Source organism: Stigmatopora nigra, chromosome 18 (assembly GCF_051989575.1).
Source record: "Stigmatopora nigra isolate UIUO_SnigA chromosome 18, RoL_Snig_1.1, whole genome shotgun sequence".
NCBI classification, from domain to species: Eukaryota; Metazoa; Chordata; class Actinopteri; order Syngnathiformes; family Syngnathidae; genus Stigmatopora; species Stigmatopora nigra.
The window spans coordinates 148,387-173,097 of record NC_135525.1 but is presented as its reverse complement, the minus strand read 5'-3'; the positions used below and the strand labels follow the sequence as shown (position 1 = coordinate 173,097).

At 41.4% G+C, this 24,711-nt stretch overlaps 1 protein-coding gene and 1 long non-coding RNA gene across 9 annotated transcripts in view; one reads left to right on the top strand and one right to left on the bottom strand.

Moving 5' to 3' along the window:
- Positions 1-20,120, top strand: part of LOC144211394 (carbonic anhydrase-related protein 10) — a 50,476-nt gene extending 30,356 nt beyond the window's left edge. For 7 of the 8 annotated variants that reach the window (XM_077738592.1, XM_077738597.1, XM_077738593.1 and 4 more), the window contains 3 exons: positions 3,813-3,967; positions 6,295-6,469; positions 8,000-20,120. In XM_077738592.1, coding sequence (XP_077594718.1) covers positions 3,813-3,967; positions 6,295-6,469; positions 8,000-8,022 — 353 coding nt within the window. In that variant the 3' untranslated portion in view covers positions 8,023-20,120. The remainder of the gene's footprint in view (positions 1-3,812; positions 3,968-6,294; positions 6,470-7,999) is intronic. The other variant, XM_077738594.1, reaches the window with a different exon arrangement.
- Positions 20,116-24,690, bottom strand: LOC144211395 (uncharacterized). Its single transcript, XR_013329594.1, has 2 exons — positions 24,029-24,690; positions 20,116-22,783 (listed from the first exon to the last, which is right to left on the bottom strand). It is a non-coding gene; the product is annotated as an uncharacterized LOC144211395 (long non-coding RNA).
- Between the last annotated feature and the right edge of the window lie 21 nt (positions 24,691-24,711).

Below are 24,711 nucleotides of genomic sequence, written 5' to 3'. Positions count from 1 at the left end.
TTTTTCTGGGTCTTTAGAGAAACAGCCTAAGCAAACAAGCTCAGATACCTCTCTTCCACCAGTTCTGCGATAATCCTTCGGCTTTTCGGGGTCAACCGAGAGATATAGTCTCTCTAGCGTGTGCTTCCTTGAGTTCCCCCTCCCCAGTTGGACATTCTTGAAATATGATGTGAAATCAAGTAGTTATTGGTATGTTGGATGGTTGAACTTGCTGTTGGTATGAGCTTCTTTTGGTTTAGCCTTCAGAGTTACGGAGGCACACAGGCATCCCCATCACGACAATGAAGCAGCACAGGGGGAGGATGATTCCAAGAGTTTGCATATCTGTGAAGTGTCCTCAGTTAGAACAACAGATGTGTAATGGGCGTCAACAAAATTTTGGGAAAGTTTGTGCAGTAATCCCTCGGTTATCGCGGTTAATGGGGACCGGGACCACCCGCGATAAGTGAATTTCCACGAAGTAGGGGTGCCCCTTCAAAAATGCTTAAAGAAACGTATAACACGTGCACAAAAGCAACATCAGACTGCAGGTGTTATGTTTATGCATACAAACAAATCAAATACAGTATATATACAGTAAAAAAAACAGTAAAAAATTGCAAATGTAGTAAATGTAAACTTTTATTCAGCTTTCAAAACCATCATAGAGGCTATATCTATATATCTATCTATCTCTCTCTCTGTCTCTCTCTCCCTCTGTCCCTCTGTCCCTCTGTCTCTCTGTCTCTCTGTCTCTCTGTCTCTTTGTCTCTCTGTCTCTATCTCTATCTGTACATCTGTACGTATGTCTGTCTGTATGTCTGTACGTCTGTACGAACGTCTGTCTGTATGTCTGTACGTCTGTACGAACGTCTGTCTGTACGCCTGTACGTCTGTACGCCTGTACGTCTGTACGCCTGTACGCCTGTACGTCTGTCTGTACGTCTGTCTGTACGTCTGTACGTCTGTCTGTACGTCTGTCTGTACTTCTGTCTGTACGTCTGTCTGTACGTCTGTCTGTACGTCTGTCTGTACGTCTGTCTGTACGTCTGTCTGTACGTCTGTCTGTACGTCTGTCTGTACTTCTGTCTGTACGTCTGTCTGTACGTCTGTCTGTACGTCTGTCTGTACGTCTGTCTGTACGTCTGTCTGTACGTCTGTCTGTACGTCTGTCTGTACGTCTGTCTGTACGTCTGTCTGTACGTCTGTCTGTACGTCTGTCTGTACGTCTGTCTGTACGTCTGTCTGTACGTCTGTCTGTACGTCTGTCTGTACGTCTGTCTGTACGTCTGTCTGTACGTCTGTCTGTACGTCTGTCTGTACGTCTGTCTGTACGTCTGTCTGTACGTCTGTCTGTACGTCTGTCTGTACGTCTGTCTGTACGTCTGTCTGTACGTCTGTCTGTACGTCTGTCTGTACGTCTGTCTGTACGTCTGTCTGTACGTCTGTCTGTACGTCTGTCTGTACGTCTGTCTGTACGTCTGTCTGTACGTCTGTCTGTACGTCTGTCTGTACGTCTGTCTGTACGTCTGTCTGTACGTCTGTCTGTACGTCTGTCTGTACGTCTGTCTGTACGTCTGTCTGTACGTCTGTCTGTACGTCTGTCTGTACGTCTGTCTGTACGTCTGTCTGTACGTCTGTCTGTACGTCTGTCTGTACGTCTGTCTGTACGTCTGTCTGTACGTCTGTCTGTACGTCTGTCTGTACGTCTGTCTGTACGTCTGTCTGTACGTCTGTCTGTACGTCTGTCTGTACGTCTGTCTGTACGTCTGTCTGTACGTCTGTCTGTACGTCTGTCTGTACGTCTGTCTGTACGTCTGTCTGTACGTCTGTCTGTACGTCTGTCTGTACGTCTGTCTACGTCTGTCTGTACGTCTGTCTGTACGTCTGTCTGTACGTCTGTCTGTACGTCTGTCTGTACGTCTGTCTGTACGTCTGTCTGTACGTCTGTCTGTACGTCTGTCTGTACGTCTGTCTGTACGTCTGTCTGTACGTCTGTCTGTACGTCTGTCTGTACGTCTGTCTGTACGTCTGTCTGTACGTCTGTCTGTTCGTCTGTCTGTACGTCTGTCTGTACGTCTGTCTGTACGTCTGTCTGTACGTCTGTCTGTACGTACGTCTGTGTACGTACGTCTGTACGTACGTCTGTCTGTACGTACGTCTGTCTGTACGTACGTCTGTCTGTACGTACGTCTGTCTGTACGTACGTCTGTCTGTACGTACGTCTGTCTGTACGTACGTCTGTCTGTACGTACGTCTGTCTGTACGTACGTACGTCTGTCTGTACGTACGTCTGTCTGTACGTACGTCTGTCTGTACGTCTGTACGTCTGTACGTCTGTCTGTATGTCTGTCTGTCTGTCTGTCTGTCTGTATGTCTGTCTGTACGTCTGTCTGTACGTCTGTCTGTACGTCTGTCTGTACGTCTGTCTGTACGTCTGTCTGTACGTCTGTCTGTACGTCTGTCTGTACGTCTGTCTGTACGTCTGTATGTATGTCTGTATGTCTGTATGTATGTCTGTATGTCTGTATGTCTGTATGTCTGTCTGTATGTCTGTCTGTATGTCTGTATGTCTGTCTGTATGTCTGTCTGTATGTCTGTATGTCTGTCTGTATGTCTGTATGTCTGTATGTCTGTATGTCTGTATGTATGTATGTCTGTATGTATGTCTGTATGTCTGTATGTATGTCTGTATGTCTGTCTGTATGTCTGTCTGTATGTCTGTATGTCTGTCTGTATGTCTGTATGTCTGTCTGTATGTCTGTATGTCTGTCTGTATGTCTGTCTGTATGTCTGTATGTCTGTCTGTATGTCTGTCTGTATGTCTGTCTGTATGTCTGTATGTCTGTCTGTATGTCTGTATGTCTGTATGTCTGTATGTCTGTATGTCTGTATGTCTGTATGTCTGTATGTCTGTATGTCTGTATGTCTGTATGTCTGTATGTATGTATGTATGTATGTATGTATGTATGTATGTATGTATGTATGTATGTATGTATGTATGTATGTATGTATATAATGTCTATCTATCTATATCTATAAAAAACAATTGTAAATACTTACTGTCAATACTGTATTAATGATGAAAATAGTTCCTCTCCGCTTGACAAAATTCCCCAAAAACTGGTGGATGGGAGTTTTAGTCCAAGTCCTTGAAGGGGAGCCCCTTTTTATCTAGGTACACGCTTGCATTCGGGATAAAACCATTTGTGAAGGCTTTTGCGATCCAGGCTATCCAGTTAGTCATCCATTAGACCGGCAGCAAGGCTTTGTTTGTGTTTTTTTAAACCATGAGTATGGTCAAACTTGTTGATTAAGCCAGCAGCATCCCCAACAGTGTGATCCGTGTCAACCCTGGAACTTTCAGTTCATTTTTGAATAAGAATGTTGGGAATGCATCCTCCTCCATAAACGTCAGTCTTATCCATGGTAAAAAAAATAATTCGCTATTCTAGTTGCTAAAACTAAAAGGATCAAAGAATACAAGAGAAATAAATTTCATGTTTCACAATGACCATTGCAAGATGCATGTAATGCACACACAAACGCATGCACGCACGCACACAAACACACACAACACACACACATTTCAGATGTCCAAGCTGCTAGTTCAAACCCCTCCCCTTTAGATTTTGGATGTTTTGTATTTTGGGTTGTGAAGAAATAAAAGGATAGACCGAGCTATCGTAAAAAAGAGATGGCAGAAAGTCGACGACCGGTCTCTCCTCAACAGAATAAGAGCGTCTTTATTTATTTTTGCATGCTTACACATCTAATTGGTGAACCCTACATTTACCATGCATTTTCCCTCTTGTTTTCTCTTCTCAATGCAGATGATGCTCATCTTCTGACAGGACTAAACATAGAGGAGATTTATCCAGAGACAAGCAGTTTCATCACTTACGATGGCTCAATTACCATCCCTCCATGTTTTGAAACTGTCACGTGGATCCTGATGAATAAACCAGTTTACGTCACACGCATGCAGGTGAAGATGAATTAGCTACACAGCTCAAAAATACAGACGGATTAGAACCCCTGATTCTGGCCAAGCAGTAAAAACTGAAGAGATCTAATCCAAAAGCAGTCCAGCGCTTTAAATGCCTACAAGAAAGTCAAAACATAAAGGTTCAATGGTGCATTTCCTAACTGTAGAAAACAAAGATGACTGTGAATATTCTCTTTCATTGAGGATATTTCCATCTCGGAGCATTGAATCGATTGGAAATGTCGTTTTGTAATTGAACTGGTGGCCGAAACAGATGAGAGCCCTCCTTTTCATTTTCTCCAAGAACAGATTTGCCGAAGCAGAGGATATCGGCATCCCATGGTACATCCATGTTTTTGTCTTTAAATAATTCATTTATTCATCTTTCGTAAGACATTCTCCCAAGTGATTGCAGGAGCCAATGTCAGTGGACTTTGGGCAAAAGGGGGCAGACTGATTCCCAGTCAGCCATAGGGCACACAGAGAGACAGATAACCATTTGTATGTGCAATCAGACTACCACCAAGGTTGAATTAATTCCATGCTTGCCCGCACCAAAGTCAGGCGAGTGATCCCCTACACCAGGGGTGCCCTACTCTGTCCTCGAGGGATTCTCTGCAGTCTTTTTTTCCATATTTCCCTCCTCCACCGCAACTGAATCAAATAATCAACTCATCACCAAACTGTCCAGATGCTTCATTATGATTCTGATTATTTGATTCAGGTGTGTTAGTGGAGTGAAGCGAGGCATGCGCCATGAAATATGTTCATTAATAGGCCCTCTGCCCAAAGATCGTAACGGCTACAAACATTTGGGGACATTTGCTCATTCAAGGGTGTTGATGCAATGTGGATCTTATATGTCAATACTTTTTAGACATTCTAACTCCTCATCATTCCATGTCAAACGGTTAGCCGGCGTACTGCTAACCAAAGATTTCCTACAATACTTGTTGCTACAGAAGCCTCTTAGGACATTCAAATGGGTGTGTGATTTGTCTCACCGTTTCCACAGCATTCATTCATTCATTTCTTTTCGTGTTTATAAAGGAAAGAGAGACAGATGCGACAATCATTCCAAATGTAGTTGGTTATTTTAATCCAGGCACCTTTGAATGACAAAGCCTGTTATACTAAACAAATTGGACAATCTATACACAAAATTGCAACCTATGATTGATTTTTGTGTCTTTTGCCTCTTAGTGGCTTCTCCCTGAGGTTTCCAATTGATTTCACACAATCCTGTTCGTTAGACAAATGTCAGCCACACAAAGGCATAAGTTGAGTTTTATGCCTATTTCACCTGCTGGCCATATCTTTGACCGATAAACTTTTGACCATGTCGACAATTTTTCGCGAATTATCGTAATTAGCTAGGAAAGTATTGTTGTTTCGGTTTTAACATTTAATAAGAAGCAAGTTATATTATAAAAGCATATCTGTGCTCATCACGCAAGTAAGAATACAAATGGCAGATATTTGGCTTATGCCTAGTGGAGAGTATAATTACACTGTTTACCAATTGTGTTTCACTTTTTTCGCAACTTAGAAACACAGTTGTTTTATATACATTTATAATTTAAATTCAAGAAGAAAAGATTAGCAACAACCTGGAATCACAAAAAATACATTTTATAAAATATATACAGTCCTTCCTATATTTACGAAAGTTTCAGGTTACGAAAATGTTACATGCAAATTCCAGCAGCGCAGGGCACATTTTCATATGCTGTATTTATTTTAAGACATTAATAAATAATTTCCTTATAATTTTCCCGATTTTTTTGTTTCCTCACATCTTTCATGCAAAATTGGGACACTGACCAATTTTAAAGATTTAGGTAGGTAGTTGTGTAAGAACCATGGAACCAATTAGAGAATTTACATATAAAGTACACCTCTACTTGGGAAATTTTCAAGTTACAAAAAATTCATGGAACCAATTAATTTTGTAAGTAGAGGTACAACTTTATTAATAAAAAAATGACCAATTTCAGGTTTATTTAGTTATTATTATAGCCATCTAATGTGATAGTGGTTCATTCTCCGGACTTAAGTTCGAGCAGCGTGGGATCAATTCCCAATCAGTGGCGTTATGATTGTGAGTGAAAATGATGTGTGCCATGTGACTAGCTGGTAACCACTTTAGGGTGTAGTCCGCATTTTGCCCAAGTCAGATAGATTCCAGTACCAATCAGAATAGGCAGAGTTGAAAATGAAGAAATAGATAAATCTCCTCATTATTAGCCTGTCAGACATTGAAATTTGTTCTCCACCACCTATTTTGGTCAGAAGCACTAATGTTCTCTTCTACTTCTTTTTCCCAGATGCACTCCTTGCGCCTACTGAGCCAGAATCAACCATCTCAGATCTTCTTGAGCATGAGTGATAATGTTCGTCCAATTCAGCCACTGATTAACCGTTGCATCCGCACAAATATCAACTTCAGCATGCAGAGCAAAGATTGTCCAAACAATAGAGTTCATAAACTTCAGTATAGAGGTAACTGGTTAAATTAATGAAACAATAACAAAAATTACCGAACAAAGTTGAAAAAAAATGCAGCCCTACTTTATTGTCATATGATACAGGGCTGCCAACTACTGGCATTTCAACAGTTTTTCCGGAAATGTAACGCAAACACCGGGACTCCGGACAGCCTCCCTAAACTCCGCAAATCCTGCAAGATTTTCACTTTTTTGTTATTAAAGCAACCATTTTGAAAAAGTCCCAAATTTCCAATTTAATTGCCTCAAAATTCACACCATTACTACGGCTTCAGCCATCTTGATTCAACTCCACTGTAAACCGGAAGAGTTCAGTAACATGAGTGAATTGCGAACCATCCGAGTTACAAGATCTGACGAATGATACGTCTTGTGACTTCAGTGTGGCTAACGATTCAGAATCGATAACATGGGTAGCCTCTATCACTTTAACATTTACGTTTTTGTTTTGATTCATAAGGGAAGTATCATTAAGGCTAAACCACTGACTGAATCACTGACTGTAAAACGCACGTAAAAGGACCCAAACACAAAGATAAAGTTATTTTCACTATACGATACTTTATCAATTGTTTGCAAAAACACAATAGTTCAATTAATGTAAAAACATAATAACAGTTTTATTTAAATTGTCCTATGCATATTTTACATCAATTTTGTGTGATTTGCATTCACTCCAGAAATACTCTGGAAATGGGACAAGGGCACTCCTGAAATGGAGTCGACGGAGTTTGGCAGCTCAATATATGACTTTACTAGTGTTGCTCTGTAAGCACTATAACTGGGACTTCTACTATGCCATTACTGTACATCCTCAAAAGAGAACGCATTTCTGTTCTGGTGGGTTTTTGGAAGACAGATGGAGACACAAAGTGAACCTCTTAGGGTCAATTCTCATGCCAGCGTGGCTCTATTGCTAGAAGGACACCTTTTTGATACCCGACTCCCATTTTTATTCTTTTCCATTAGGCTAAAGTGTGCATTAATTTCAATATCAGTCTAGAAGAAACTTTCCAAATATGGAGTTTTTTCCTAAGACCAGCTGGTCCAGACAATTGCACGCATCCCCAAACAACCCCCCCCCCCCCCTTCCAGGGGGTCACAAATAGTTTTATGACACCAGTCCCCCTGCTAAGCTTTGAAATGTCTATCACAACTTATAAAACAAAGGAACAACAGTTTTGAAAGCAAACACCATGGCCACATAGAGTAGTCACGCATGTGTGACAAGCTACGCAAGCCAAATGAGCCACAGACTTGTGAGTTCATAAAGTTGAGTACGTAACATTACTTAGACCAACAACACTCAAAAACAGCTTCAAACCCATATCTCATAAATCAACTTGTTCCAAAACTCACAAATACCTGTACTTTGAGATGTCCCAACTGACTAGTTCATAAAAATGTAATATAAAACCACTCCATTTAGCTACTTCTCAGGCTTAGAGACACTTTTATACTGATAATAACACAATAGATTAGGAGAGTATTATCATGTAATGTTTTGTGTTTCTGGCTTTTTCAGTGAATGGATGGTTACAAAATTAGGATCCTTCCGCAGAGAAAAATGGCAGTAATAAGAGAGAATGAAGCAATGGACGGCAGCTGTGGAAACAGAAACATCCTTTTTACTGCTTGCAAGATAATTTGAAGGAATTGTACAGCAAAATGTCTTTATTGTGTCCAAAAGTATGTAAACATCAATAGTGACTTTGTTTTATACTAGAAATGCATTTTACATACATGGAATACAGGGTTCCCGTGGATGCTTGAAAAGTTTTTGAAGTATTGAATTTTATAACTCATCGTTAATACCAAAAATCTCGAAATATTGAACAAATATGGCGACATGCGATACCAAGCCTTACCAAACAATGACAGTCAAAACAATGACATTCAGCGACAATCTCTTAAATTTTTATTTTGTAGTCACAATAAAACCAATATGTTTAAGACTTCCTCATTCTCTATGTTCATAATGTGGCTCAACTTCAAGGGCATAGGCTGTGTGACTTTTAGGAATGACTGGAACAAGACTTAACATCCCGAATTTATTTTTCTTTCAATTTTGGTTCCTTGTTGAATATATTTTTAATTCAAATTCAAACTTTAAAAGTCTTGATTCCATTATGTTGTTAAGTTTGGTGGAGCCCCGTGATAGGTAAATCTGGTGAAAATCCTGCGACCTGTGAAACACTGCACTAATAAATACAGGAAAAATATTTAAGATGTTTGAGAACAGAACCTCTTTCCCTTTATGAAATATTTATGTATCCTTCATTCATCTTCTGGACCGTTATTCCACGCAAGGGTAGCAAGTAATGGAAGTCGAGCCTATCCCAGTCAAACATGGGCACCAGACCAAGGGGTTGGGGGGAACACGCCAAAATGGTTGCCCCCCAATCGCAGAGCACACAATGAAATGGACAACCACTCACGCTCACAATCACACCGCCACTGAGTGGGAGTAGAACCCAGACTGCCCGCGCTAAAGTCAGGCAGAAGAACCACTGCACCATCAGGGTGGGTGGCTCACACATTTAACATAAGGATTATCCTCACAAGAGTTGTGGAAAGTGCTGGAGCCTATCCCAACTAACTAGGTAACAGATGGGACACACTCTGAATTGGTGGCCAGTCAACTGTAGGACACAAGGAGACAGACGACCATTCGTGCTCACAGTCATAGCTCGGGACAATTTAGTGTTCATCTAGGCTACTATGCATGTTTTTAGGGATGTGGAAGAAAATCAGAAGACCCGGCGAAAACCATGCAAACTCCCCACAGGAAGGTCCGGACCGCCAATCTCAGAAATGTAGTAGAATCACCTCTATTATTACTACCTTTCAACATGTTTTCGTAGCTACACAAAAATGCAAGTAAAATTTTCAAGAAATGTATTTATTAAATATTAGTTATAGGCATATGAAAATACTGTAATGTATTCATATCTAAACATAATCTATATTTAAAACATGTAAATACTTTATGTACTGTACGCACACTGAAAAAAATTCCTCTCCACTAAATTTAAATACAAAAACGGTTTATTAGGAGCTTTGGTCAGATTTGAGAGGCCTTGGATGATGGAAGGAAACTTGAGAAGGTGCCGTAGGTGCAGCAGGAGGAGCTTCTGAGGAGGTCTTTGGCCCACAGGAACATGGTGATGGGGAGTTGTGACCGCTGTTTCTTTTTTTGTACAAATATGCTGTTGTACAAGGATGCAACATTGTCGAGACAATTGCCAAATTTGATAGCTGTTACCCTGATGTCTCCTGGACCCTTTGTTGCAAACTGCATATTAAAGATCTGCAAATTTCTTATAGACCACATACTTCATCCTTTGTCGTTGTCCGCTGCCTCTTCTTACTCATTCCAAATTGCATCATTTCGATCAGATCTTCATCAGTTGAGGGGGGTCGAGTGGCGCTCGGGCAGGGTGTTGACATCCTCCGCTGTCATGTCTGGGCCAGCTTCACGGCCTTGGAAAAGGATAACGCTGCTGTTTTCTGAATGTTTGCTTCTTTTCTTTCTTGATGTTATGAACTGTAGATTAATTTATGCCGTGAATGCACAGAACGCCTAGGAGGCATTTTCAAGGGTGAGTTGAAATCCAAACAAAGCTGATATTGGCTGAGCGTAATCTTCCTCCCCGGGGTGATGTGTGCAATGCAAAATCCATCCCGAACAATAGAGGAAAAGGCAAGGCGTTGTCTTCTTCCATGAAATGCACGCAATGTAAATTCCAATCTCAACAAAACAGGAAACAACAGACCCTGTCTTCCTCCACTAGGTGGTCTGCGTGATGCAGAATTCAATCTGAACAAAACGGGAAAACGGAAAACATCGTCCTTCTGCCCCTTTTATATTATCTGGTGCACCATTCTTTTACGGTGAAATTTCACTTCCTCGGCACAGACGATGGTCTGACTTCCGCCATTTTCGTCCAGTCTGTCATTTATGTGTTGGTGTGATTTTTGAATTTTTTTATGAACATCTTTTATTTGGATACTTAATATAAAATACCGGATGTACTTTAGCCACGCATGTTGAAATTGCGAATTGTTGAAGGATGACAATACTCAAGCATCCATCAGTTTAAATACTACATTCATTTTGTGGCATTTCACCCATACAGTCTATGTTTAAAAAGTAAATACACTGTTTGTTTGGGTGGCCCAGTGGGGAGTGGTAAGTCAGTTGGCTTCAGAATTCTAGCGTCGAAGGTTCCCGGATGGGCCCTTACTATGTCGTGGGTTTTCTCTAGGTACTCCGGTTTCTTCCCACATTCCAAAAACATGCATTGGTAGTCCACTTGATGTTGTAGACCAGTGGTGTCGAACATACGGCCCGCGGGCCGGATCCGGCCCGTCTGGTGGTTTGGTACGGCCCGGGAAAGAAAGCTGCATTGTATAAAAAAAAACCATGAATTTTCTTTAAAATGTGTAGTTCTTGCATTACCCGCTAGGGGCGCAGTGTACGTGCAGACAACATGAATGGACATTTATTTATGTTCTTATGTTATTCTCTTGTTCATAATATATTGTTCATAATGTAAAAGGAAAATCTTTTAATAAACATTTTGATAATTTACTCATTCTTTGCACCAATTATTAGTATTAGTGATTAATACAAAGGAAAAAAGTGGGTTTATTGTTAGTTCTATGTAATTTTGCAATGAGTTTACTGGTTCGGCCTGCTGGATCTCAAATTAAGCTCTATTCGGCCCGCAGACCAAAGGGAGTTTGACACCCCTGTTGTAGACACTACACTGTAGAGCAGGGGTCTCAAACTCAATTGACCTGGGGGCCGCTAGTGGCAGAGTATGGGTGAGACTGGGCCGCATCAGGATTTCCACAAGAAAAGCGCTGATAAAACATTCCAACGTTATCAATTATCTTTATTTTTTAATGAAAAATAATGAATTAAAAAAATTAACTTAAAGATGAAAAAAATAAAACAATCAGTAATAAAAAATGAAAAAATAATAATGAGCATACAGTAGATATACAGTGGCTGGCTAAGTAGAGAAAACTAATTATTTTTATTCAAAAGTTTCAAAAGTCTGTATTAACAGCTCTAAATTTTAACTTTCTGAACTTGAATGGAACATTGAACATGAAATATTCTGGACACAGCTTCTCTTACTTCCTGCTGCTAGAGACCTGGCAGCACTTCTTCTCACATAGCTGAGCCACATTTGGCTTGAGGGAGGAAGCGGCGGAGACCCTCAATAGAGCTTGAAGATGCTCATCAGGTCTGGACCTATACTTGGACTTATTGAAGTTCATAGTGGAGAAGAGCTTCTCACACAAATACGTGCTCCCAAAAAGGCACATGGCCCATTCTTCCTTCCAATCATTGATGGGGGTCCATCAGTTGTTATTCCAACAAAGCTCTTCCATGGCAAACCGGCATTCTCAATGGCATCACACAGCTGGTGAAATAATTCCTTAGCGGTGGTTTGATTGATTGATTGATTAGCCTCACTGGTACTGAATTCTGGGGGTCAAGCTTCTTTTTGTTCTGTGTTGTGTTGTATGTCGTAGTGATAGAAAAACCGGTTACAAATGTTCTCTTAATCGTCTAGTTTTAAAAATTCTGCGACCAACTTTGGTCTTGTCCAGAGGTCTTGGATGGTTAGATTTGTGGGGTCATTTGTACACGAAAAAAGATGTTCAGTATTGTGGGAGGAAAAGTTGCATTTTGGGCAGGCATCTTGTATTCCTGGATCGATCCTGGACAGGTAGCTGTTTAGTTTCCTGCTGTAGCCTGATCTGAGCCTGGCGAGCTCGGATCTCACCTTCCTGCTCAGCAGTTTTTATTCTTGGTTTATTAGAGGTGGTAGGGCATTGAGGACTTTGTTGGGTTTTGCCTTGTTGAGGATGTTTTGAACTTCTTTTGTGTGAATGGATTTGACGCATTGTTTGTAGTCTTCTTTGGTAGGATTTGGCTTGTCGTATTCTTTTTCTATTTCCTTGCCATGCTGTGTGATGATGGTCTTTTTCATCTTTCTTGGTTTCTGGTTTGCTTGAAGAAGTCTGCGACCTGGATGGCCTTCAAGATGGCATGCCCCCAGGTACTGCTTTCCGATCATTTCACAGTGCTCCTTCAGAGGCATAACCGCACACTCAGCATGCAGGTGGTCTATGGCTGACATAGAGAGACATCCGGATGCTATCCTGAGTGCTTGGTTTTGAATTGATTGAAGCCGGTTCCAGTGTGTGTCTTTAATTATTGGCGACCATACTGGGCTCGCATATTCAAGGACAGAACGGACGATAGATTTGTATGTTAGGAGTAGTGTTTCTTTTTCACAACCCCAGCTGGAGCCTGCTAGTGATTTAAGTAGGTTCAGCTTTTTCTTTGCCTTTGCAACTGTCTGCTTGATGTGCGGGCCAAAACAAAACATAGTGTCAAATGTGACGCCAAGTAGTTTTGGCCTTTTTTTCCAGTTTTACTGGTACCCCTTTGATGGTGATCTTGGGATGGAGGTTAGCTTCAGCAGTGGCTGGGGTAAACCAGGTCACTGTGGATTTCTCCGGGGACACAACCAGCTGTCGTTCTTCTAAAAAATCTGCCAGCTTCTCCAAGAAGTTGTTGGCTTTGGCAGAGAGAGATTCGACGTTCGTACCTTTAACGAAGATTGAAATATCGTCCGCATATTGCATTAGAAAGACATCTTCAGGTATTGCAGGAAGGTTTGAGAGGTAGAAGTTGAATAGCATTGGTGAGGTAACCGCTCCTTGCGGCACCCCTGTCCTGACATTGCGCGAGCTGGATGTAGCATTCCTGAAATTTACTCTTGATTGTCTTCCTGACAGGTAGCAGTTGAGCCATCTCTTTATACAGCTCGGTAGGGTGGTCAAATTCAGGTCTTTGAGTAGCTTTTCATGAGAGACCATATCAAATGCCTTGCTAAGGTCGATTTGGACTAGCAGGGTACGGTTTGCCGGTTTATTCTCATTAAAGCCGCCTGTCACTGATTCTGTGAACTCGTGCAGAGCTGTGACAGTGGAGTGGTTTGACCTGAAGCCATGCTGGATGTCAGGGACTGGTAGATGTTCTGTGAGGGTTGGTAGAATAACTCGTTCTAGGATCTTTATGCTGGGACATAGAAGAGAGACGGGACGGTATGATGAGGATTCATTTGCAGGTTTGAGAAGAGGAATAATGATTGAGGACTTCCAGATTGCAGGAATCGAACTTGTTTTCAGGGACAGGTTAAAAATGTCGGTTAAATATTGTAGTCCTTTGTCGCCTAAATGTTTAAGGTGAAGAGTAGATATTTTGTCTGGGCCTAAGGCTTTCGAAGCCTTGGCTTTCTTTATTGCTTCCTTTGTCTGGCTTATAGTAATTGGTTCTATGTTGTTATTGTTTTTCTTCAGGTCTTTTGTAACTCGTCTTGCTGTTCTTGTTGTCTTGTGGGGTATTACTGATGAATATTGTTTGTTGAATTTGTCCGCTATTTTCTTTGGAGTTGTTGGAGATGTATTTACCTTTAAATTTTATTGCTTCGTTGTTGCTTGCTTGTTTGCCGCCATTTAAATGTTTTATCAGTCAGAATAGTTTGGTTGTGTCCGATTTTTTGTCTTCAATTGTTTCTTTCCATTTCTCTCTCCTATGTTTGTTTATAATTGATTCTATCTCTCTATTTAGTTCTGTTATACGTTGGGAGTCCGGGTCAGTTTGTCTTAATTCGTCTCTTGTTTTTATGTTGTCTATTGCTTCTGTTGGTACCTCGGGTAGTATCGTTTTTATTCTTCCTGCTGGAATGGTTTTGGTCGCTATCTTATTTATAATTTTCCTAAAATGTTGTTCACCCCTGTAGACATCTGTTGGGGCTGGAAGTCTGGAGAATTTGTTTTCTGTTTCAGTCTGAAAGTCTTGCCAGTTAGCTTTACGAAAGTTGATGAAAATCCTATTTTCGCTGGTTGTTGGTCTGATGTCAGTTTCTATCTTGATTATGATGGGAAGGTGGTCGGAACCAAGGTTGGTTTTGACCTCCCAGGAGGTGTAGGACATCAGGGATAGGCTTGCTAAGGATATGTCTGGTGATGATGGTTGTCCGTTTGTTGGTAGTCTTGTTGGGTTGTCTTCGTTAATAGTTCCAAAATCTGCATTTCCTATTTCGTCAGCAATGTCTCTGCCTCTGTCATTACTTAGTTGTGAATGCCAGAGTGTGTCGTGAGCATTCAGGTCTCCTAGGATTAGGGTATCTTTCATCTGGAGGAAAGGAAGGATAGATGCAGAGTAGCCTGTGCCGCAGCTGCTAGTGGGAGGGATGTACAGATTGATGATGTTGATGTTGTCGACCTTGATGCCCTGGCTTTCCAGGTGATTGTCCTTTGGCAGGTCATGTATTTGCTGGAAATGGATGGCCTTGTGGACAAGGAATGCCAGGCCTCCACCTTTGTCTTTTGCCCTGTCTTCTCTTATAAGGGTAAAATCGGCCGTATTTGGGTCCTTTTGGTTTGGCATTAGTTTTGTTTCCTGGAGGGCAGCAATTTTCACCTTTTGTTCATCCATCCAATGGATGATTTCTGAAATCTTGTTTTTTATTCCATTGCAGTTAAATTGTAGAATTTTCAAGTTAAATTTTCTTTGGTCTTGGTCTGAGGGTGTGGACTGGGGTGGTTGACTTGGTTGACTTGATTGGCTTGATTGGCTTGATTGGCTTGATTGGCTTGATTGGCTTGATTGGCTTGGAAGACTTTGGTTGTTCTTGTGACTAATACAGATCAGACAAGTAAAATTGACTGAGTATTCCTTTTCTGACTTGAGGTTGCTGCAGTTGTTCTTCTGACGCAGATGGCACCAGCCGAGGCAATTGCTGCATCTCACCGACTTAGTATGATTATAAACTCTTTTTTGACAAACAGGACAGACGTAGGTTAATGGTCCAGGGATTGGTCCAGGATTAGGATGGATTCCGGCTCTGATTAATAGTATACGGACCAAACAAGCCGGAGTATGTTGGTCCTCAGTTAGAGACACAAAAAAACACAGAAGGTAGAAGCTTGACCCCCTTCCTTGTAGGAGAGGGGGGGTCTGGAGACTTTGCAGCTGCATGGCAGCTGGTAGTTGCACGCGAGGCAGGTGTTGAAGTTGTTGTAGTTCCTGCTCTCTTCTGACACGCTCTCCAATGGCAACCCTTAGCGGTGGTCTGGCCATACATTGGAATTACTCTGAGCAACTCCTCCATCACTTCAAAATTCTCATCAACACCACAGACATATATTGCGAGCTGGGCAGTGTTGGTGATGTCTGTGGTCTCATCAAGAGCCAGTGAATATACACTGAAACATTGCGCTTTCTCATACAGTTGATCATAAATGTCACTTGACAGGTCAGAAATGCGCTCTACCACGGTGTTGGCAGAAAGGCTGGTGTGGTTGAACTGACTTTTCTTTTCTGGACAGACAATATGTGCAGCCTGTAATATGCACTTTTTGATAAATTCACCTGTGAATGGATTTCTTGCTTTAGCAATCAGCTCATAAATGGCGTAGCTAGCTTCGACTGCTGCATTACTTTCTTTGGTAGCCTTCTTGAAGAAATCCTGTTGCCTCAGAAGACGTGTTTTAAGACTGTCAACCTGGTTGGCTCTCTCTCATCTCCCTGGTATTTTTTGTACTCCTCAGAATGTCTCGTAGTATAAAGATGTTTCAAATTGTATTCCTTGTGCACCGCTTCTTTTTCAGTGCAAATGAGACACGTCGGTGTGCCCCGGTGCTCAACAAAGAAATATTGCACTCCCCACTTTTCTTGAAACTGTCTGTGCTCATCACTGACCTTTCTCTTCACGGAAGGCTTTGAAACAGACATCTCTGGGGCTGTAATATGTGTTAACACTTGGAATGAGTCTCGGATTGAACTTTTTTGTAAAATATGGTTAGTCCTTCGGAAGGCTTGATTACCTTAATAGCGATCTACTGCTTCAGGATGGTGCATACTGTTGAAGTACGCCTCGCGTGTTCGCGAACCAGCTCAGTCACCACTCATGTTTTTCAATTATTTCATGCTTGAAATCAATTGTCATCATGCACCTTTTCTTCGCACTACCCTTCAATGCTTTGGATCCATTGGTTTTCCCTTAATTCTGCACTGACTAATGAAACAAACATGGAAAAAATGCAACCCTATGCACACTACTTGTAGATATCTTTACACGAGGGAGATGTGGCGAGAAAGACAATGCGCTGTTATCATAAATGGGCTCTCGCATCTCGGCCACCTCTCTGTCTTCTATGCTCATATCTCAAGTCAAATATTCTCGGGATTTTCTTCGTATCTCAAATTTCTCGTATGTTGGGGCACTCGTATGTCAAGCTATGGCTATAATATGGTTATTTAAATCATCTGAAAATATTTATGTAGCATTCACCTTGTTGCATCATGGTGTAGGGGTTCACTCGTCTGCATTTGGTGCAGGCAAGAAGCGGGCTCAATTCCCACTGGTGGTGGTATGATTGTGAATGCGGTTGTTTGTCTGTGTGCCTTACAGGTGACTAGTGACCAGTTGAGGGTATAGTCTGCCTTTCGCACCAAGTCAGGTGGGGATAGGTTCTGGCAACCAGTGGAACCCATATGAAGATGCATGAGTACGGAAGACGAATGAATGAATAAATAATGGTTTGCAATGGGGGAAAAATACTGGTAAACCTGCACAATTTTTCTCAATTCATCTCATCTAATTTTCTGAACCGCTTTATTCTCACTAGTGTGGAGTATAGAATGTATTATAGTCACTAGTATAGAATTTTGCAGAGCCTAGTGGAAAAGTTCCATCATGACACCTTTTAGTTAAGGGGGTGTCATCTATCACGACACTCCTATTTCTTTGTCTACTTCTTCCCTCCTTAAGTTTGTACCTAGGTCACATGACCCTTTGTTAATAAAACCAGCTCAACTGTTGGAGGTAGGTAGGGATTCGAACTGGTCACACTGGGGGATGGACTCATCTCCAAGCGCTGGCTGCTCCCGACCCCTCCCTCAGCTGAAGTCTTTGAAAATCTCATCAAGCCGACTGCGTGTGCTATCTCTGATCCGAAGTTATTGAATGTATATGGTTCTAAACCTGACAACTAGTGTAACGGGGGCTGCTGGAGCCAATCCCACCCTGAATTGGTGGCCAGCCAATCGCAGGGCACAAGGAGACACACAAGCATTCACCCTCACACTTATACCTAAGGGCCATTTAGAGTGCCCAATCAGCCTACCATGCATGCCTTTGGAATGAGGGAGGGAACCAGACTACCCGGAGAAAACCCACACAGACCCAGGGAGAACATGCAAACTCCATACAGGTGGATCGACCCGTATTTGAACCCAAGTCTCCCAATGTGTGGCCGAAGCGCTAACCACTTGCGCCATCAGGCTGTGCCGTACCGAGGAAAGAATGAATAAGTAATGGTGTGCAATGGAGGGAAAATACTGGAAAACCTGCACAATTTTGCCTTTATAATCCTATTTCGGTGAGATGAACAGGTCTGATCGTTTTGCAATTTCAGTGCATCATAGGGGCTTAGAAATTATTCTCAAAAAAATAAAAATGAAACATTTCATGTTTAAGCTCGAAAGATGCCCCAGCATTCCAAACAAACACTAGGGCAAGTGACACTTGGGTTATGAGCAGTTGACATAGTAAATACTGATAAACACAGGAAACCCCCGCAACCCCCCCCAAAAGAATCTGCATATTAAACACAACTCAACACCGTTGAGCGTGACGTGTAACAAACTGTACATATACCTCACATAGGCCATTTCAAGGAAAACTAGGACTGCAAGCAGTACTGAACCAACCTGAGATCCTCCTTCGCATGTCAAACCTCAGGCAAGTCAGACACATTCCATGTCCCGACCCAACGCAGCTAGCAGTTTCAAAATCGCTTGTTCGCACAAAGGCGCTTGTAGAAATTAGAGTGGATACCATTGAGCTTGAAGCCAACGTCCACCTACCAAACCTGAGACAAGCTCCCATTTGGCCCTCTGAGTAGATGCGTGCAAAGTTTTGTGGCCGTACGTGCTTCTTAACAGACACTGACATGTTGACATACATTAGTGGTCAAAAGTTTACATTGATTTGTAAAGAACTGTCTTGAGTTTCCAGTTATTTTGATAAATCTATTTTTCTAACGATAGAATGAGATACCGTATTTACCCGCATATAAGCCGCATTTGTCGCAAAAAAATATGACTGAATCAAGGGTAGCACTTATATGCGCATAAAAAGACGACATGCACGAAACTGCAAGGTGACAAAGATGTAAAACCATAACACAAGACAATGCGGCCGATGGTTATATATTTCAATACAGACGCTCCCCTACTTACGAACATTCAACTTACGAACAAACGGTACATACGAACATGTCTGCAAATTGCGTCTATGTCGAAACATTTTCGTAAGTCCGGTTTTTTATTGCGCGCCTTTTTCCGGGTAGTGCTTATTTGCGCCGCTAATACCGACGCCTGCCGCTGTGAGAACTCAGCTCACCCAGCATCCACCTTCCTCTGCCCAGTTCGTTGCAGTGCGGAAATGCGCGACGTATCTCCAGTGCGCAAAGAACCTTTTTCATTTCTATTATTAAATATCTCGTGCATCCATTATTCAATATGGTTGGTGAAAAGCGAAAGGCTTCTAGTGAGGGAGGTGCAAGGAAGAGGCAAGCCATTTCATTTGAAACAAAAGTGGCAAGAATAAAGAAGATTGATGCGCGTAAGAAAGTGGTTAGTGTTGCAAGGGATTACAACTTGAATCGTTCGACCGTCTGTACCATTTATAAACAGAAAGATCGAGCAGCAGGAACCAAATATTGAACGTTGCACAAAGGTTGCAAATCAATTGAATGATGCCACGCAGTGCTACTGCATTTATGATGAAAAAGGGAAGAAAACTGCAATTGTCATTGGATGGCTTCTTTCAGACAGTTTCTCATAAATCTCTCCATCTCTCCAATGTATGTATACAGTACTGTATGTATTCTCTCTATTTTATTTAATGTTTTTTTTTCTGTACAAACCAATGCTGGTTACAAGCCTTAAACAAACAAATGCACATATATAAACCTTTAATAAACTTATATAGGCCTTAAACATAAATTATAATACAAAGTATAACACTGAATCAACTTCAATTTGAACAATTTCAACTTATGAACAAGCGCTCGGAACCTAACTCCTTAAGTAGGAGAGCAGAAGAGATAAACTGCTAAAATTTATTTTGACATTTATGAATGAAAATCAAGAACAAAATTAAACGTATCATGCATAAAATGTGAAAAAAACTCACTTGTGCCTGTGGCCGCTCACACAGGGCCTCACCATCTTACCATACTTAAACGTGCTCTGACTGGCCAGATGCGAGTAGCCTTGATAGATGTGGTCATAGCGTTCAGTACATCCCAATATTTGTTAAGGCTGATCGAAGGTCTTGCAGTGGATCATTAAAAAAATCAGCCTTGCGTAATGTGTAAGCCATGCTATTATTGCACCCAGAGACTTGCTGAAGTCCTGGTTCTGCTTACGTTATTTCCTTTTTGAATGTGTTTACGTGCATGCAAGCAACACCCTTTCAGGACCACATAAAGGAAATTATTGTACATGTGTGATTATGAAATAAAACAAAATTCCACTTTGATTTTCTTTTCTTTTTATTTCTTGTTCGAAAGTGACAACTATTGCAGTTATATTAACTATCAGAAAAATACACATTTTAACATTAGAAGCAATCAGGTTCTCATCAAGATATACTTATTTCTTTTTTCAAATTCAATAATTTGATGTTTTGAATTTACAAAGACAGGCATACTAACTTCCTTACGACATTGACCCTAATAATGTGCTTTTGAGCCATACAGTATCCCCGAAATACCACGTGATCATTTTTCTCAAGATTACACACATTTGTACTGTCTACAAAAAACATGAATATGGAGGTGAAAATTGTGAATTGTGGGCGGCTTATACAGGAAATTGTAAAATTCAACAATTTTAGGGTGCGGCTTATGCGCGGGGGTGGTGTAGGTAAGAAAATATTTTACTTGGTTGCAAAAAAAAAAAATTGCAAAAAAACAATCATGAAGTTTGATTCTTTTATGATTTTATTATGGGTAAACTGAATGTGTGACGAAATCTGCTGGGTCCAAAATATACATACAGCAACATGAATGAGGAACTTCAGAAAGTTGTGCCGTTGACATTAGTTTGGCTTCTTAACTTTTTGTGAGGGATCATAAGTAACTACAGCTGGTGACTTCTCTGAGGCCATTTAAAAATGGCTCATTGGGTAAGAACACCCACAAACGCTAGAATATGAAAGTCTTAGCACAGATCTAAAAAAGGGAAACATTGACCAGAACATGTCAGGAAAGTCACTTAGAGCCATTTCAAAGCAGCTGAAGGATCCAAGATCAACAAACAATGTCACATTCTACTGTCTGGTTCACATGACACAATCCTCACCTTGGCTTGAAACGAATGATTGCAAAATCAATATATTCCTGCATTCTTCCCTGTACAGAAATGTTTTCATCCACATAGGCCAGAGATGTCCGAACTATTCTACAAAGGGGAACAGTGGATGCAGGTTTTCATACCAACCCATCAAGAGGACACCTTTTCACCACTCTGGTGTCCTACAAGTGCAATCAGTGGATTGCAGTCAGGTGCTTCTTGTTTTCTGCAAAAATCTCATTGGTCAAATTGTCTGTGCTGGATTGGTTGGAACAAAAACCTGCACTTACAGAGACCCTCGAGAACCAGTTCGGGCACCCCTGGCATAGGCCAAAGAACCTTATCTGACTGTCTGAGATGTTTTCGTTTTATGGCCCTATTATTAATGTGGAAGTGTACATTTTGTAGACTGTTTTAGTTTGGCCCATATGAAGCTCTTATTAATGCTTGCGCTAAAACTTGGCTGACCAGGGGTGGAAATTCCCTTCCCTTCCAGTCTCTATATGATCGGTGTCTGAATCTGGTCCACATAGCTGGCAGTAAGTCAGATCCATTTCTTGTGTGTGTTGGACTCTGCCAGGGCTGCATTATGTCACTGGTTCTGTTCAGAACTTTTAGGACAGAAAATTAAACAGTTTGGTGACCTCAGAACTTGCCTGCTACCTGCTTTTAGCAGACGATGTGATTCTGTTGGCTTTATTAGGCCGTGATCTCCACCTCTCACTGGAACGATTTGCAACAGAGTGAAGAAATTGGGATGTGAATCAGCACCTTCAAATCTGAGACTATGATCCTAAACCCCCAAAAAAGTGGTATGCCCTCTCTGGGTTCAGAGATGAGTTCCTTCCTCAAGTGTACGAGTTCAAGTATTTTGGAGTCGCGGTAGATTGGCAGCATCTGCAATGATGCAAACTCCACATGAGTCTGTAATGGTGACTAAGCAGCTGAGCCAAAAGGCGAAGCTCTCTATTTATTGGTCAATCAACGTTCCTACCCTCATCTATGTTCTCTAAGAGATTGGGTAAGAGGCCAGATAAGATGGCAAGATGCCCCATTGCCGTTCAAGAAGAAAAATTATTAGGCAAGTTGTATTTTTGAGGATTCATTATATTGAACAACAACCATGTTCCTAATGAACCCAAAATACTTGTTAAAGCTCAATATTTTTGGGGAATTGGATTGGGGCTCTTTTGGGAAGATGTGTGCAGGTGACTATTACTGTAAAAAGTTACAGTAATCCCTCGATTATCGCGGCTTTACTACATCACACTTTATTTCTAGGGGGAAATTTTCTTTTGATAATGAATTTTTTTGTAAGTTCATAAAAATGTGAATATCCATGCTGAAACTCGCAAGCGGGGGAGTACAATAATAGTATACTTTCAAATAGCAAAGTTTGTAGTTTGACCACTGGATATGTGGAACGAGACACGATTTCTTTTGTGGCTTCTATAGGAAACATCATGGCATCAATTCTCAATGATTGTTTGGAAGGTAGTGTTTAAAAAGGTAGCAAACACCGGTACATTTTTGTTTTAATTTAGATTTAATAATCAATGAATATGTACTCACTGTAATTTGCAGTCATGACAATATTTTAAAACCATTGACATCAGATGAAAAAACTACCTCTCTCGCATAGTTAGAATATGCTACAAGGGTGTTGAGGCCAAAAGTACAAGGCATTTGATTTCTGGTCCTAATGATATTTACTATTTTACCAATAAATGGCAAAGGCCCTTCTTTGGCTTATCTACAGGTCATCTTTGCATAAGTCAGAATGGAGAATTCATTCCGAGCTTTGTTTCAAACTGTAGTTTCTGTCTCTTCTGGTAGCGAACTCGGACTCTGAAATTGAAAAGACAAAAACAGCCTTAATTTGAATAAGGGAATTTTATAATAAATTGTTAAATAAATACAAACTTTCCTAGCTGTATTCTTCTGCCTTATTGCAAACTTATCGAGAATCTCTCATTCCATTTCATTTTCTGAACCACTTTATCTTCATTAGGATCACGGGGGTTGCTGGAGCCAATCTCAGCTGTCTCCAAGCTAGAGGCGGGGGGCACCCTAAATCAATTTTCCTTCTAATTTTTGGTTGGTCTGGGCAGAAAGACAACTTCCCTGAGCACACCGAGTACCAGTGTGAGCAACATCATCAATGCTCGCTACGTGCACACACCAGTATCACACCTGCCATAAGCAGGTGCATTTCTACTACACATAAATGATATAGTAATAATGAAATGTAATGATTGATATCTATGAATGGGCGGCCCGGCGAATGAGTGGTTCGCGCGTCGGCCTCACAGCTTTGGGGTTCTGGGTTCAAATCCAGGTCGGTCCACCTTTGTTGAATTTGCATATTCTCTCTGGGCCTGTGTGGGTTTTCTCTGAGTACTCAATTTTCCTCCCACATCCCCAAAAGATGCATTGTAGGCTGATTGGACACTTTAAAATTGCCCCTAGGTATGGGTCTGAGTGTGCATGGCTGTCCGTCTCCTTGTGCCCTGCGATCGACTGGCCACCGATACAGGGTTTGGATTTTCTTTTGTGCGTGACATATGATTGCTGCTGCGCGGAGAAGACGAGAGTAGTGTGCAATTGCGCATGCGCGCAGCTTAGAGGGAACATTGCCCTAAATCGGTGGCCAGCCGATTGCAGGGTAAAAGGGGACACACAACCATAAACACTCACGGCCATTCCTAGGGGCAATTTACAGTGTTCAATAAGACTACCATGTATGTCTTTGGAATGTGGGAGGAAACCGGAGTACCCGGAGGCCCAAGTAGAACAAGCAAACTCTACAGGCGGACGTGGCCTGGATTCAAACCCAGGACCCCAGAGTTGTGAGGCTGACGCCTCAATTCTATTCTAATATAAATCTTTTCATGACTACTTTGTGTGCAGTTTATGGTGAAACTATAAACCTGATTGTACTTATATAACAACAATAAAGGCAATCAATTAAAAAAAATAAAAACTGAGATTGATCTCGTTTGAAACAAAACACAGGGTCTCTGAAAAAATTAAAAGTCAAATATTTGCACATTTTATACATAAAAATGTACCACAGGGTGCTGTAAGTAATACCTTATCTCATGTAGTTTTACCACCTCGTTGATCACCACGACCAGGAGAAGGGACAAAGAGACCAGTAGCCAGCCGAGCAGAGGAATGTCACCAAGACCAAAGTTTAAAAAGCTGTCCTGGTCATGCCACAACTGGTAATCCACAGTGGCCTGGACAATGTGACTTACAAGACTGAAGGAGAGGGACAATCAGTTACAGGATGTCAGAGCTTGGAATTTTACGAGCCGCATTTCAAGTGGCCCGTGTCGGTGCTAAGAAATACAAAAACAACAAAGCTACATAATGCATGTTGGGCCACATCTTAGGTTTATCTAGTCTGTGATTCAAAGCTTGAAAGTAAAAAAATCAAACCCATTTTCAAATATTGGATAGTGCATGGGCTAAAACATCGGTGATCAAACTCCAGAAAGGTGTTATGTTTCCAAAACTTGAAAGCAATACAGTGGTCCCTCAACATACGAGCCCCCCGGCATACGAGGATTTCGAGATATGAGAAAACCAGGTGGCCAAGACATGAGAGGCTGTTTATCATTGCAGCGCACTGTCTTTTCTGTCGCAGATCTTTCGTGTATAACAGATATCTACGAGCACTGGGCGGAGCGTTGCATTATTTTCTGTGTTTTTTTCCGTCACTCAGCATGAATGGTGGGGCGATCGTTACGAGTATATATTACTTCTCGTTG